This window comes from Nyctereutes procyonoides, unplaced genomic scaffold, assembly GCF_905146905.1.
Source record: "Nyctereutes procyonoides isolate TBG_1078 unplaced genomic scaffold, NYPRO_anot_genome, whole genome shotgun sequence".
NCBI classification, from domain to species: domain Eukaryota; kingdom Metazoa; phylum Chordata; class Mammalia; order Carnivora; family Canidae; genus Nyctereutes; species Nyctereutes procyonoides.
The window spans coordinates 20,656,442-20,671,101 of record NW_026575120.1 but is presented as its reverse complement, the minus strand read 5'-3'; the positions used below and the strand labels follow the sequence as shown (position 1 = coordinate 20,671,101).

The 14,660-nt window shown below is 43.1% G+C and overlaps 1 protein-coding gene across 2 annotated transcripts in view; it reads right to left on the bottom strand.

Annotated features, from left to right (window-relative positions):
* The window catches only part of NCAPG2 (non-SMC condensin II complex subunit G2), a 64,301-nt gene extending 50,236 nt beyond the window's left edge, over nucleotides 1-14,065 (bottom strand). For both annotated transcript variants that reach the window (XM_055335376.1, XM_055335375.1), the window contains exons 1-9: nucleotides 13,998-14,065; nucleotides 12,952-13,063; nucleotides 12,527-12,665; nucleotides 8,876-9,064; nucleotides 8,435-8,549; nucleotides 6,560-6,714; nucleotides 4,693-4,827; nucleotides 1,541-1,635; nucleotides 188-257 (exon numbers count right to left, since the gene is read on the bottom strand). In XM_055335376.1, the coding sequence (XP_055191351.1) occupies nucleotides 188-257; nucleotides 1,541-1,635; nucleotides 4,693-4,827; nucleotides 6,560-6,714; nucleotides 8,435-8,549; nucleotides 8,876-9,064; nucleotides 12,527-12,604 (837 nt within the window). In that variant the 5' untranslated portion in view covers nucleotides 12,605-12,665; nucleotides 12,952-13,063; nucleotides 13,998-14,065. The remainder of the gene's footprint in view (nucleotides 1-187; nucleotides 258-1,540; nucleotides 1,636-4,692; nucleotides 4,828-6,559; nucleotides 6,715-8,434; nucleotides 8,550-8,875; nucleotides 9,065-12,526; nucleotides 12,666-12,951; nucleotides 13,064-13,997) is intronic.
* Between the last annotated feature and the right edge of the window lie 595 nt (nucleotides 14,066-14,660).

Sequence of the window (14,660 nt, the reverse complement as noted above, 5' to 3'; positions counted from 1 at the left end):
TCTCAGACTGAGCATGAACATTTGTGGGAATGAGAATGAAATCTCCATCCCATAGAGTCTCATTATCTGACTTTATTTTGACAAAGAGCATCAACACAGATATTAAATGACTATCCATGACAACTTATTATTTACTAGAATACAACAAAAATGAATGTTAACATTTAATAAAATGAAAAGAAAATACCTCCAATATTTTTCCTGAGGCCTTTTTCCAAGCTCTGAAATAAATTTCTGCAATGTATACCATCAAAGATCTACGGGGAAAAAAAGAAAGTTAATGCATGTTCAAACCACTACACTTTTAAGTTTATTATTTATTTTGTTTTTTCTGACAGAGCCAGGGACTCCTGGATCTCGAGGTCATGAGTTTGAGCCCCACATTGGGTATCTCTTAGTTCAACCCCAATATTCTGCCAGTAGGGAAACAGGAGGAGAAAGCATTCTAGCAAACAGCAGGAACTCTGTCATAGAGTCAGAGTCAAATCTCAGCTCAGTACTTAACCAAAGCTAGCTGCCTGACAGAGGGAAACTCAGCAACCAAGCCCACCTCAACAGTTGAAGGATTCCATTTGAAAATGCACACTAAGTACTCAGCTGCAGAGCAGATTACGCACTGAACCCTACACCTGGCAAACAGAAAACATTCAAACATTCACCATGACAGCTCCAACTGCTGTGAGGTTCCAAGAGGCTGAGAGCTCCGACTTGTGCATGCATCCCTAGACTCTTTGCCTGCAGGACTCTTCCCACCCAACCACATAGCTCAGTCCACAGTAAACAGGAAAGTAGACATTACATTCAAATGCTATCAGAAGGGGATCCCTGGGTGGCTCAGTAGTTTAGGGCCTGCCCTCGGCCCAGGGTGTGATCCTGGAGACCCAGAATCAAGTCCCACGTCTGGCTCTCTGCATGGAGCCTGCTTCTCCCTCTGCCTGTGTCTCTGTCTCTCTCTTATGAATGAATAAATAAAATCTTAAAAAAAAAATGGTATCAGAAGTACTTGTGACATGGAATTTATTCCGTGTCCATGTCCATACTGCAACTGAGACTAAGATTTAACTGGTAAATATTTTGACTAAAGAATGACCACGAGTTAAAATCTTAACTTAAATGTCATTACTGAAAATGACTTCCTACAGCGGAGAAAAAACTATACAGTGATAGAATAATACATAATATGTAGTTAAAAACAACACATAGTAAAAACAGTACATCACAAATAATATAATCTAAGAGATAATTTTTAAAGCTTCCAATACATTAATATAACTATTTTTTTTTTAAGATTTTATTTATTCATGAGAGACACAGAGAGAGGCAGAGACACAGGCACAGAGAGAGAGAAGCAGCCTCCATGCAGGGAGCTGGATGTGGGACTTCATCCCGGGACTCCAAGATCACACCCTGGGTGGAAAGCAGATGCTCAACCGCTGAGCTACCCAGCTGTCCCAATTAATATAACTTTAAAAGTCAGGTCAAATAGCATATTCTAAAATCATCAAGACAACACAAAATACCAATTGCCCTCAATACTTACTTTTGTAACCCCTGTAACTGGTTTTTAACGGTCTCGTGGATCATTTTAATAAAATTTACATTCCAAATGAAGAGTGAACTAAGAAATCTTCTTCCCTATAAAGAAAAATAAGATACAATCTTGCAACCAAATAAAAAGTTCAGATAACTAAAAAGGAAACAATTCCTTGGATGTTAGTAACAGAAAAGTCTGTTATTCTCAGTGAAGGAAGCATATATAACTACAACTCAGGGCCTCAGTGGGGGTGTTGGAGGGATAGAGCTCAGGAGCAGGGCCACGGCAAAAGGATCTCCCCTCTGGAGGGTCCAGCACTGACCTCCTTCTGTGCTCAGCCACAGGACTGCACAGACATGTGCCATGCTGCTCAGTAGCTCAATTTGTAAATGCTCCACAAACATTTCATTCTGGCTCTGTCTACATTAGCTAAAATCAAAGAATCCTTCATTTCATCTTTTATAAATGAGAAAAGTGAGGACTTGTGAAGAGGCTTAGTATCTGCCAAACTAGAATTTTCAAACACACACAGTCCCCGTGTTAGTTTATATGCATACCACTAGATGACACATGGCCCTAAAAAGCAGTAATACGATACTTACACTCTACACAGCACATAAAATATATCTAAAACTTTTCCTGCAAACAATACCCTCACCTCTTTGCTGCTTACCAGTCCACCAGTACTGTCTCTGGAATCCCATAGAAATGCAACACACTTTGATATAAATAGCAGGGCAGCCATGCTTGCAAAAGGCATGGGTAATACTTTTTAATACTTAAAAAGTATTTACTATAAGTACTTGCCATGATAGCACAAGATATTTGTCATTTATCCAGAATGAACTAACCAAAGTAAGGACTCATTAGGAAACTAAGTTTAGATATCATAAATTCAAAAGACATCAATTTAAAAAAAAGGGGGGGGGGAGTGTTAAAAGAGACATACGTTTATGCCTGTACTACCAATTGCACCTCCACACACACACAGGCTGACATGCAGGTCAGCACCCACTATGTACAAGTCACTGTAAGTGGAACTGACTTGTCTGGCCCCCTCTGCTGCTTGGCTCTGAGCCTCACACTCTACCACAGTCCTGGAGATCCTGAGGGCACAGGCCTGAGGCGTCTTTACCAACGACGATGAGTTGGTAACAGCAATGAGCAGTTGGAATACCTCCCACGTGCTCAGAACCTGCCAGGCGCTATGCTAACGGCTCTAGGCATGTATGCACGGCACTTTGTCCCTCTGGAACCGTGACAAAGAACCACTGTGCTTCCTATTTTACAGAAGGAAACACAAGGTTCAAAGTAGTCTCATTAAGGCCACCATCTAGTAGGTGAACAGACAGGGATCTGGTCAGTATGATCAGTGACCACATATGGCCCTTTTAACCTCTCTAGCTGGAGAGGGTATGCTTGAGCAAGCAAAGCAAGGTCAAACCGTGTCTTTGCTCCTGACTAGCTGTAGAACTTCATTTATGGACCTCAAATCCAAGAAGTCTTTCCTCACCTACTTCAGGGAGGGGTGGCGACTTCCTCCTTTTGCCTCATGTATGTATGAGGCAATGACCAAACAAAGGCTATTTTCTGTAATATAAACATTCTTCTTTGCACTTCTAGCATGGGAATATAGTCCACATTCAGTAAAGGACTACATCCAAATCCTAAGATAACAAGTCAGAACTGTTCAAGAGAACTATACAAGCCACTCCATAATTTTTAATTTTATTTTTTTTAAGATTTATTTATTTATTTATTTATTCATGATAGACAGAGAGAGAGAGAGAGAGAGAGAGAGAGAGAGAGAGAGGCAGAGACACAGGCAGAGGGAGAAGCAGGCTCCAAGCTGAGAGCCCGACATGGGACTTGATGCCAGGACTCCAAGATCGCGCCCTGGGCCAAAGGCAGGCGCTAAACTGCTGAGCTACCCAGGGATCCCCAATTTTTAATTTTCTAATAGCCACAGTAATAAAAGGAAAAAAGATTCAATTAATTTTAATAATATATTTACCTAAGCCAACATAGCCAAATTATTACCATTTAAATATGTAATAAGTATATAAAAATAGCTAATGAGCTATTTTACATTCTTTTTCATAATAAGTTTTGAATCCATGAAGGTTATAATTTGCTGGCCATAGTCCACATGCTCAGTAGCCTCATGTGGGAATGACCACCAAAACAGACCATGCAGCAGTAGCCAGAAGCTGCTCTTTGGATTGACTGGATGGCAGAGAAAAAGAAATCTGAGAATTTTATGTGATGATGGTTCTGGTATATGCCAGTTAGCCAGGATTAGGGCAGAGCGTCAGGTTCAATCCACTGGGAAGTGCTTTCTCAACCTTATTTTTAAAATTTTATTAGTTAGGGGATCCCTGGGTGGCTCAGCGGTGTAGTGCCTGCCTTAGGCCCAGGGCATGATCCTGGAGTCCCGGGATCGAGTCCCAATTCGGGCTGCCTACATGGAGCCTGCTTCTCCTTCTGCCTGTGTCTCTGCCTCTCTCTTTCTCTCTCTCTCTCCCTCATGAATAAATAAAATCTTTAAGAAAAAAATTTGTTAGTGAACATACCATGCAATATTGGTTTCTGGTCTGATTCATCACTTAAACACAACATCCAGTGCTCATTGCAAGTACCCTCTTTAATGCCCATCACCCATCTAGCCCATCTCCCATTCAATCTTTTTTTTTTTTAAGATTTTATTTATTTATTCATGAGAGATACAGAGAGAGAGAGAGAGAGAGAGAGAGAGAGACAGGCAGAGGGAGAAGCAGGCTCCATGCAGGAAGCCCGATGTGGCACATGATCCCGGGACCCTAGGATCACACCCTGGGCCGAAGGTAGGCACTAAACCGCTGAGCCACCCAGGGATCCCCGATCATTCTTAATTTAAAGTATAATCCCAGCTCCCCTAGGATTCACAGCCACCTATTAATTACCATCCGATTTAATGATGAAATAAGCAACAATTTATAAAATGTGTGCATAATACTACTATGTGGTAAAAATGTGCAATAAATATAACAACTCTTGAGAGCTAGGCTGACTCTTTCATTAGAACACTGACTGTGGTACAAGAGCAACTACATGAACTCAGGGAAAACAACCATTAAAAAGCAGTTCACAACAACACCAAAAGAGAAAAACCTGGTTACCTCCTCTTTCTTGATATATTTAACACTTATGAAACACTCAAGTAGCATATCTTTAATTTCTTTACTTTCCTCTAAATCATAATCAAAGCAATATAAAGCCTGATGAATACGCCAAAGCCGACATATGTCTGTGCCCTAGGAATGACATAAAGAAAAATGTTAGTTTTTTAATAAACAATTAAGGTCACATTTCAAATTTACAATAAGAACACTTTATGTAATAAATAATTACAACTCTAGATTATTCATCAAAAAGGAAAAAACCATGGCAAAAGCAAACAAAAGCACCAATAGGCAGCACTACCTGGTTTCTGCAATGCCGAGTGCAGCAGCCACCAGCCCTGTTAGGCTACAGAGCACAGAAGTGTGACTAATGAGATGAGGGACCTGGTGTTTAGTTTTCCTCACTACAAGTGAAACTTAAATAGCCCTGTGCTGCTAGTGGCGCCCACATGCTACCACACAGGTGTAAAACACTAGAGACATTAAGTAAAGTCTTGATTTAAAAGCTAAACAGAAAAAAAATAAAAAATAAATAAATAAAAATTAAAAAAAAAAGCTAAACAGAAAGACAGGAAAAATTATTTTTTAAAAAGTTTTTAAAAAGATAAACCAACAATGACAATCCTATGACAAACTGTGGGAGTAGACAGTCTTTTCTGTCATCAAACTGGCGGCTCCTTGGAGGTCATGGTGAGACAGACCCAGATAGTGGGAGTGTGATAAAGTGCAAGCTTGCTAAGAAATTGGCAATGGGTATCAAGGTCGAACCCACTAACCATGAATCTCATTTGTAAGAATCTGTCATAAGAAAGTAAAGGTATGAGGGGAAGAAAGAGGAAGAGAAATTCCTAAATATCCCTAAAATGAGAATTCCTTAGGTAGTGGAATTACAGAGGATTTCATTTTCCTCATTTTCCCTTCTTCACTTGCCCAATTTTCTTTTTTTTTTTTTTAATTTTTTATTTATTTATGATAGTCACAGAGAGAGAGACAGAGGGGCAGAGACACAGGCAGATGGAGAAGCAGGCTCCATGCACCGGGAGCCCGACGTGGGACTCGATCCCGGGTCTCCAGGATCACGCCCTGGGCCAAAGGCAGGCGCCAAACTGCTGTACCACCCAGGGATCCCCACTTGCCCAATTTTCTAAGATGAACATTAAATATCTGTTGTTCTCTTGATCAGGGGACAGAAACAGTTCTCTTTCTGGATATCTTAACTGCACACCAAAGATGAAAGGCTGAGAAACACACCAAGTTAAATCCAATCCTCAAACCTGCTCTCTAAAACTTTAGGTCTAGGCTTTAGTCTGACACGACCCCACATCCTACAAGTGTGGTGCCTCCACGTGGGCCCGAGGACTTTCTCTACCACTCCTGCCCCATCACCCTTCACCACATACATCCAATCCTATGCAGTCTCAGAGGACCACACTAACATGGGCAGCCATTCCCACTTATCTCATCCCTTCTTCGCTACTAAAAATATCCACTTTTGCTAACAGTGGCAATGTAACCCTTCAAAATCCCATCTGCAGCAGATAGATGTGGCTACAGGTTAAGAACTTCTGAGGACTGGCCCTTGCTGCTTCCCTGCCTCTTCCTCCAGCCTGGAACTCACACAACAAAGTGGAGGTGGAGCAGCCGCCTTGCTACCATGAAGTGGTGAGAGAGGGCAAGGACCACACACCCTGGAAGGTAGAGAAAGCCTGCATGAAACTGCAATGTGGAGCCATTGCCTGCTGCCCTCCCCCAAACATCTTAAAAAAGACCCTAACCCGGGAAGCAACTGCAGTCAGGCCACTTATGAGTGAACATAATTCATAACTGGTATAAACACATGCACTATTTTAAAAAGTAAACATACTGTTTTAGTCTCCAGGCTCTTCCTTAACAGCATGATAAAAGCAGTCTTTCCCATATCTTCCTTGGCAGGCAGACCTTTCTCCCACCACATGACACACAAATCCTGAATGGAACTCTGCAGCTTTCTTTCAGATTCAGGTAATGCATATAAAATACCTAAAACAGAGCACAGTAAATGTTCAATTAGTAAATTACTATAAACTAATATTAGCTCAGAGTCAATAGTGTAAAGTACCATGACTCACAAAGGTTTGCTAAGCAAACATTAGCTGACATCTAACTTGCCAGAAATTTATATACATTATTTGTAGAATACAAATGATAATAACTTGTAAAAAACTGTTAACTACTGTTATAAAAGCAGATCCAATAGAATACAGAATTTTAGTACTGTAAGACTCAGAAGGGTCACACTGTCCAAACCCCTCGTTTAAGAGAGGCAGGTATTCATACTACCCAAATGTAAGCATTACAACACCCACAGGTAATACTCAACACCAAACCCAGGTCAGGTGTGGTGACCAGTAACCCACTACAACTGTCCTTCATAAGCTGGCCTCAAATTCAGGCTCACTGGCGAAAAACAGTAAAAGAATTATTAAAATGGAAAAAAAAAGAATTATTAAAATGAATACAAAAACTGCAGTGTTGGGATCCCTGGGTGGCGCAGCAGTTTAGCGCCTGCCTTTGGCCCAGGGCACGATCCTGGAGACCCGGGATCGAATCCCACATCGGGCTCCCGGTGCATGGAGCCTGCTTCTCCCTCTGCCTGTGTCTCTGCCCCTCTCTCTCTCTCTGTGTGTGACTATCATAAATAAATAAAAATCTAAAAAAATCTTTAAAAAAAAAACTGCAGTGCTTTTATTAATTGAAAAGCTCAAGAAAAAATGAAAATACTAATAATATGTTCATAATTATAATCCATAGATATCTGAATGCCATTACACACACGTTAAATTTCTGAATTAATGGGAAGTTAGAAACAACTACAATATCAGCACTAATCATTTTATAAAAGTTATTTGGAGACTGAAAATAAACTATGGTTACATTCACAAAACACTGGGAACTATTTATATACTGATTAGGGCTAATCATTACTTAAAATCATTTTTGCATCTTTTATATCTGTAAAATAGTTTTATGTATTTTATAATTAGATATTCCTATTAATTCTTATAGTGCTCCTCCTAAATTAGAAACTACAGTTTCACAGTTTAATTAAAATCTGAAAAGCACCATGATACAAATTTTAATAGTAAAGTTCCCCTAATTGTCAACAACTATTTCTCAGGTCACTTTCATAACATATTTAAAAAATGATGCAGCATCACAAATGCTTGGTTAAACTGAAACTTTCTGGCAGTAATCACCAACTGAGGAATTTATAATCTGACCATTTTTCCTTAATAAGCTCTTACCACTGGTCCCATAGGTCAAGTAAGACTACTGGAAAATCTGAGAACAGCAGTCAGTTGTTCAGTAATTTACATTCTAAATCAGTGCATCAGGATAGCCCTTAAAATAATACTTCTTGGGACACCTGGGTGGCTCAAGGGTTGAGCATCTGCCTTCAGCTCAGGGCGTGACCCCGGGGTCTTTGGATTGAGTCCCACATCAGGCTCCCCGCAGGGAGCCTTCTTCTCCCTCTGCCTGTGTCTCTGCCCCTCTCTCTGTGTCACTTATGAATAAAAAAAAAAAAAAACTTAAAAAAAAAAAAGAATACTTCTTTGCTCTTTTTCTAGCTGAAGTAAAAAAGCTTAAAAGCAAAGTTACACCTTAATACTTCTGCTTCTACATGAAGACTGGCTCCTTCCACAGAGAACCAGTAGATGCCCACCTCTAAACATGCCACGATATCACAAATGCAACTCACCATTCAACATCACTGCACATTCCAGTAAGTCTTCATAGTTCTCACTTTCATTTATTACAGATACAGAAGCAAGAACCACACATGTAATTGCATGAATTATTTCTATGCTGTTTTTCTACAAATGAAAAAATTCAAATTTAAGTGACTTAAAATCAACTTAAAATAGAATTTTCAAAAGAAATGTGAATGTTACTAACTTTATAAAAATTAACCCACACTTCTAGCTTATTCTAAAAAGTAAATTAAATTTGAATACAGGTCAGTTGTCCAAAGAGAACAGCAACATTGAACAGCAGACTGTTTAAAGTAAAACTATAATAAACATACTCCAAATATTCTTTCTTAAATTCTAGTTTTCACCACTTAAAATTCAATTACATACAATATTTTTTTTTAACAAATTAAAGGTAACAGGTTTTCTATTTGAAAAATTACTACTACCATTTTTGATTCATGCTCTGTTTCCATAATGTCTTCACCCTGAACTTCCAACGTCTGCCACTCAGCCACAGGGCTTTCTAACAATACACCCGTTAATAAATTCTTGAGCCTTTGCCATAGCTCTTCTTTCTGTTTCCTTGATAATTCATCAAGTAATTCATTTAGGCTGAAAGGGTCAGAAGCATCTTTCTGCAAAATAAATAGCAACTGTTATATTTCAATTACAAAAATTAGTTCTATCCCCTTTATAATGGCCTCAAAAGGAAGTTTTGCTAAATTAAGTGCATTCATTAAGTGCTAAGCTAATGACCATTTCAAGAGTTGAGCTGTAGTTTTGAAATACTTTTCCTAAGTGGAAAAGTACAGGAATTATGAGACAGAAAGTAGCAGATGCCAGGGCACCTGGGTGGCTCAGTAAGTGAAGCATCTGCCTTTGGCTCAGGGTGTGATCCCAGGGTTCTGGGATGGAGCCCTGTGGAGTCTGCTTCTCTCTCTCCCTCTGTCCCTCTCTTCACTTGTGTGTACACACTCTCACTCTGTGTAATAAGTAAATTCAAAAAGTAAAATAAGAAAGTAGCAGGTTTCTCATCTACATATTCAGCCCTAGTAACCTAGTCTTTGGAGTTTAAAATTTTACCCACTTAGAAATATCCTCTCTAAAATCAATCCATCCAGATGTCCACCACTCCAGGCCTATCATCAGGGCACAAAGTATGTTGGAGCTGTACAATAACAACAACACAGCCAAGCCAACTGAGTATACTTGAAGTTGCTGATCTCTAACCCAACTTGGACCCTCAACACCCCCTCTTACTCATCTCTAGACATCATTCTCTTCTTTTAACCAATGAGATTATATCAGATCCTCTCAACTATCCCTAAAACCCCGAGCCAACCATTTCTTCTCACTCTGAGCTGATGAGCTTACTCCCTGATACAGCAAATAGAAACCATTACCAAAGGGGTAGAGCATTCATCTTAAAGGGACTGCGTGCAGCCAATGTGAGCACCAAACAAGTGACCGTAACGGATTATAACCCAATCAATAAAGAACCAGTGCAACAAAACTGATAATAAATAAATAAAAAACAAACAGCATCAGCATGCTATAGATCACCAATGAGTAAATATGGAAGGAATATGGGGTTAGAAAATCACAATTTTCTATAGTATATACTATAATAGCCATTATAGTAATAAATGTTTCAGGCAAGAATCATCAATTGATACTAAAACCAGTAGGTACAAGTCTGATGAAGAGCAGGGTATTTATCTAATCTCAACTTAGTTCCCCAATTAAGATCACTTATTAATTATGAAGGTGGAAACAGCAGCTTGACAGTGGAGAAATCTGGTATACCCCCAACCTAAGTGACTGATTAAAACTAACCTCAGCAATAACAGGACAAACGGACATCATGTGCCTCCACTGAGGAAGACAAAACACCACTTATGCAGCTCCTGTCAAAACGCATAAAATGAATTTAACCAAATCATCAAAGAAGTGCAAACTGAAGGATATGCCACCAAACAGCTGCCTACACTCAACTATTCTGACCTACAGAATGGCATTTCATATCATTCAACTCGAAGAAAACAAGTGATGCATAATCCTACATCTTCTCATTTTCGTGTTTAACTAATAGCTACACGGTGATTAAGATACTAAATAATTGTTAATAAGGCTTGCTACTCATAAGCTAAAAGGAATGACTATGAATACAATGACTAACTCAGCATCCTCCTGAGATATGTGCTGCTGAGCAACAGTCCAAGGCACCAGGGCATGTGACCAGGGGTAGCTGCGGACAAGGATCTCAAAGGGCGCCCTGTCACTACAACATCAGCCTGATCCTGTAGGGACTGTGCTACCCAGATGTTGCTATTTTGGTCTTTTGATTTTAAATTAATATTAACTAGCTTCATCATCATCAATTTAGTTTGTGATAGTAGTTAATACTATGACAAAAGTTTGCAACAATAATCTTGTAAACTTTAAACCACACGTGTATTGCACACATAACAGAGCACATATCATCTACGCTCCTACTACAACAAGTGTTTATATAACATCTAAATAGTGTGCTCTCAACAGACACTTCTGAGATGTGCTGCCTGTGAGTCTGTACTGACTATTTTTGTTTACAGGATACTATTTTACAATATGAAATCATAACATAATTCATTTCCCTCTTAAAAATAATTCCAGGATGCCTGGATGGCTCAGTGGTTGAGCGTCTTGCCTTTGGCTCAGGTTGTGACCCCAGGATCCTGGGACACAGTCCTGCTTCGGGCTCCCCGCAGGGAGCCTGCTTCTCTCTGCCTGTGTCTCTGCCTCTCTTTGTGTCTCCCATGAATAAATAAATAAAAATCTCTTAAAAAAGAAGAAAAAAAAAAACTTCATAAATGTTGCTAGCAACGAATTTTCTATTAGGTTTCTCTCTACTTAATTACTACTTTTTTTTTTTAAATTACTACTAACTTAATTTTCACTCCATGAGCAAAACAAGTGACATATACATCTTCTGACCCAAAGTCACAAGTGTTTTAGAATTGATACCTTAACTGTTGGGGTTCCTCAGGGTTCTGTCCTAGGCTTCTCTTCTTACACTACAGATGGTCCCGTTGCATTCCCATGACTGAAGCTTCCAAGTGTCGCTGAGGACACCCAAATCTGTCTCTATGCAGGCCTCTTTCTTGGGCTTTAGGTACAGCTACTGATCCACCTACTGGTCATTGTGTGCACATCCCCCTGGCAGTCATCCACAATGTCCCAAATGGAGCCTATCGTCCCTCTAAAACCTGCCTTCTTCCCACTGAAAGGCACAAGTCAGAACCTGGAATCCATCGCGGCCTACACCCAGTCAAGAGCACCACCACCTTGCAACCTGACAGCTTGCAAAGGCACCCACATCTCCTAATGCAACCACCATTGTGCAGGGCACAGCCTCTTCACTACTCTCCAGGCTCTTGCTGCCATCTTCTACCTATGTGTATACAAGCCCCCATTCCTCTCAGGATAACATGGTAAAGAAGGGCTGTCATAATCCAAATCTCAGCCCCTGCCTCTTCCTGCCTGACCTGGCATTTCTATGCCCTAGCCCTACCAAATATCTTCAAGTTCAAACACAGTGTATCTTCTCTGGTCTTTAAAGTTATCTCCTCTACTTGGAGAGGTCCTTCCCCACATCCCTCTTTGACTGGCTGACTTGTTTACTCTTTAATCACAGCTTCCATACCCTTTCCACTGGGACAGGAAGCAGTCCGTGGCTGAATGTGGGCCCCCTCCCGTATCCTTGCCCCAGCTTAGCCTTGTTACCCTGCTATACTTACACACCTGGATCCACCACAACACTGTAAATAACCTGAGGACCAAAAAAGTTGTCTTCCTCATGCCAAGCACAAAGCAAGAGATCAATAAATACTTAAATAGAAGCACCTTGTGCTACACCACTCAGCATTCTTACAAGTCTCTTAAAAGAAGCAGGAAATACAGTGTGTGCATCGCTGCCCATCAGCAGGTGTATTTGAGTATAGTTCTTTTTTTTTTTTTTTTAATGAACTTTGGTCCCTAAGGATTCACTGAAAGGATTATATTTCATTTGTGGATGTAAACAACCAAATCATAAGAAAACTAAACTTAAAACTTACATCAAGTTGAACAAACTGCAAAAACTCTCCAATCAGCTCCTTAGACACTGCTTGTACAAATGTCTCTCGCTTTTCCATGACAGATGAAACTGTTTTTCATATGGCATTTACTCTGTAACCCTAGCAGAAAACAGTCATACTAAAAAAAAAAAAAAAAAACAACAACAACAACAACAAAAAAAACAGTCATACTGAAACTTGAATTTGCAAATATAACTTTTCCTACAAGATGTAATTTGGTACTAACATCCAAAATTAAAAAAAAAGAAAAAAAAAGATCCCATAACATCTATGGTAAACGGCTTCTAACAATATTATGACACAAACATTACCACATCTAAATAATAACTATTACTTTATCAAGGATATTGGTATCAACATAACATTACTAACGACGTTACCAACGAAGGCTCTGGGAGGCTCACCTTCTCTCCTTTCCTTACCAAGATGCTCAGGCAGGTCTGAGTCAGCTCAGAAAAAGGAGGCTGATTCCATCAGAAGAGGAACACAAAGTGTTAGAGTCAATGAAAGAAGGTACTAACAGAAAAAAAGAAAAAACACAAAGGGAGAGGCTGACGGCAGCTGCTGAATCCTGAAGGCCGCCATCCTCTAACAAGAGCATCACCGTCGCAGCGGCGCGGCCACCAGGGAGCTTGTTAGCAGGGCAGGTGCGCCAGGTGCTCCGAGGTGCTCCGCGGGGCTCCGCCCACCCGCTGGGGGGCCTGTGTGCAGCCCCCGCCCCGGGCCCCGGGGCCCCGGGGGACCCTGTGCCGCACTCACAGCCGCTGGCAAGCAGCCGCTCCGTCTGCAAGCGTGAGTAGGAGCCCCCGGGGGACAGGGGCTGCAAGCGGCACCGGTGGCAAGTTACGCCCCGTGGTCACGGCACAGCACCCAGGTCTCCGTCGGCCCCGCGGCGGGGAGGACCCGCCCCAGAGGTGATGACTAACCCCACACTCCCGGCGGCGCAGGCCAGGCCGCGGACCGCACGGCCGCCTTCCTCCCGGCGGGGGCTGGCCCCGCTCTCCGGGACACCGCTCCTCCCCACCAGCTGTGCCCTCGGGGCTCCCGCGGGACGCCGCGCTGGCGGGGAGCAGCCATGTCCACCGCAGGGGGCTCGGCACACGAGGAGGCAGGTCACCGCGGGTCAACGCCCCCGACCGCCCCCGCCCCCGCCCCCCCCCCCCGGAGCCGGCCGTTCCTCCTCGGGTCCTCACAGACGCGTGCGGACAGGGTCCAAAGCGGGGCTCCGGGGTCAGAGCTGGGGCCTGAGCTGAGGGCGGGGACGCGGGCGGTGTCCTCCCCGAGGCCGGTCCACGGTCCTCTCCCCTCAGCCCCGGGGCCGCCTCACAGCCCCCAGCCAGCCGCGGGCTCGGGTCACCCCACGCGGACCACTCCCCCGCCCGGCTCCGGCCGCGTCCCGACCCTGACCCCCGCCCCCGCGCCCTTCGCCGGCGGGCACCGCGGCGCTCACCTCGTGCAGGACGGCCACCGTTTCCCGCGCTCCGACCAGATTCAAACCCGCCCGCCCGCGCCGCGGACGCTCTCTGCCGGCCCGCGCGTCATCACGCGCCGCTCTCGCGAGAGCCGAGCGTGCCTGGGCGGAGCCTCGGCCACGCCCTCGGCCACGCCCTCGGCCACGCCCCCGTCCCTGGCCACGCCCCGCAGCGGGCCACACCCCTCCCGCTTCTGCGCAGGTCTGGCATTTTCAGGCTGAAGTCTGAATGTTTTTGTCATTGATTTACACAGCTGAAGTGATTGCAATCTCAACGTGATAATAAAGATTGGCTTTAAGATGGTCCCATGATCATAAGTGTGAAGTGCCATCCGAATTCTGCGGAGCTGGGCCCCTGCTCCCAGCCCAACCTGCTGCCGCCATAGCTGGTCCCGCCTGAGGACGTGGCTCCCTCATGCCTGAAGGATCCAGAGGGGATTCTGCTCTCCTGACTGTAGCCTCCGCGAGGCCGAGTGGCCGCGGCTGTCCTGGCCCAGTGGTGTCGGGTGGAAGTACCGCGCGAGCCACAGACATAGCTGCAGACCTCCAGCTGCCACTCCAGGAAGAATAAAAAGTCAAACAGGGGCTCCTGGGTGGCTCAGCAGTTGGGCGCCTGCCTTGGCTCAGGTCGTGATCCTGGGA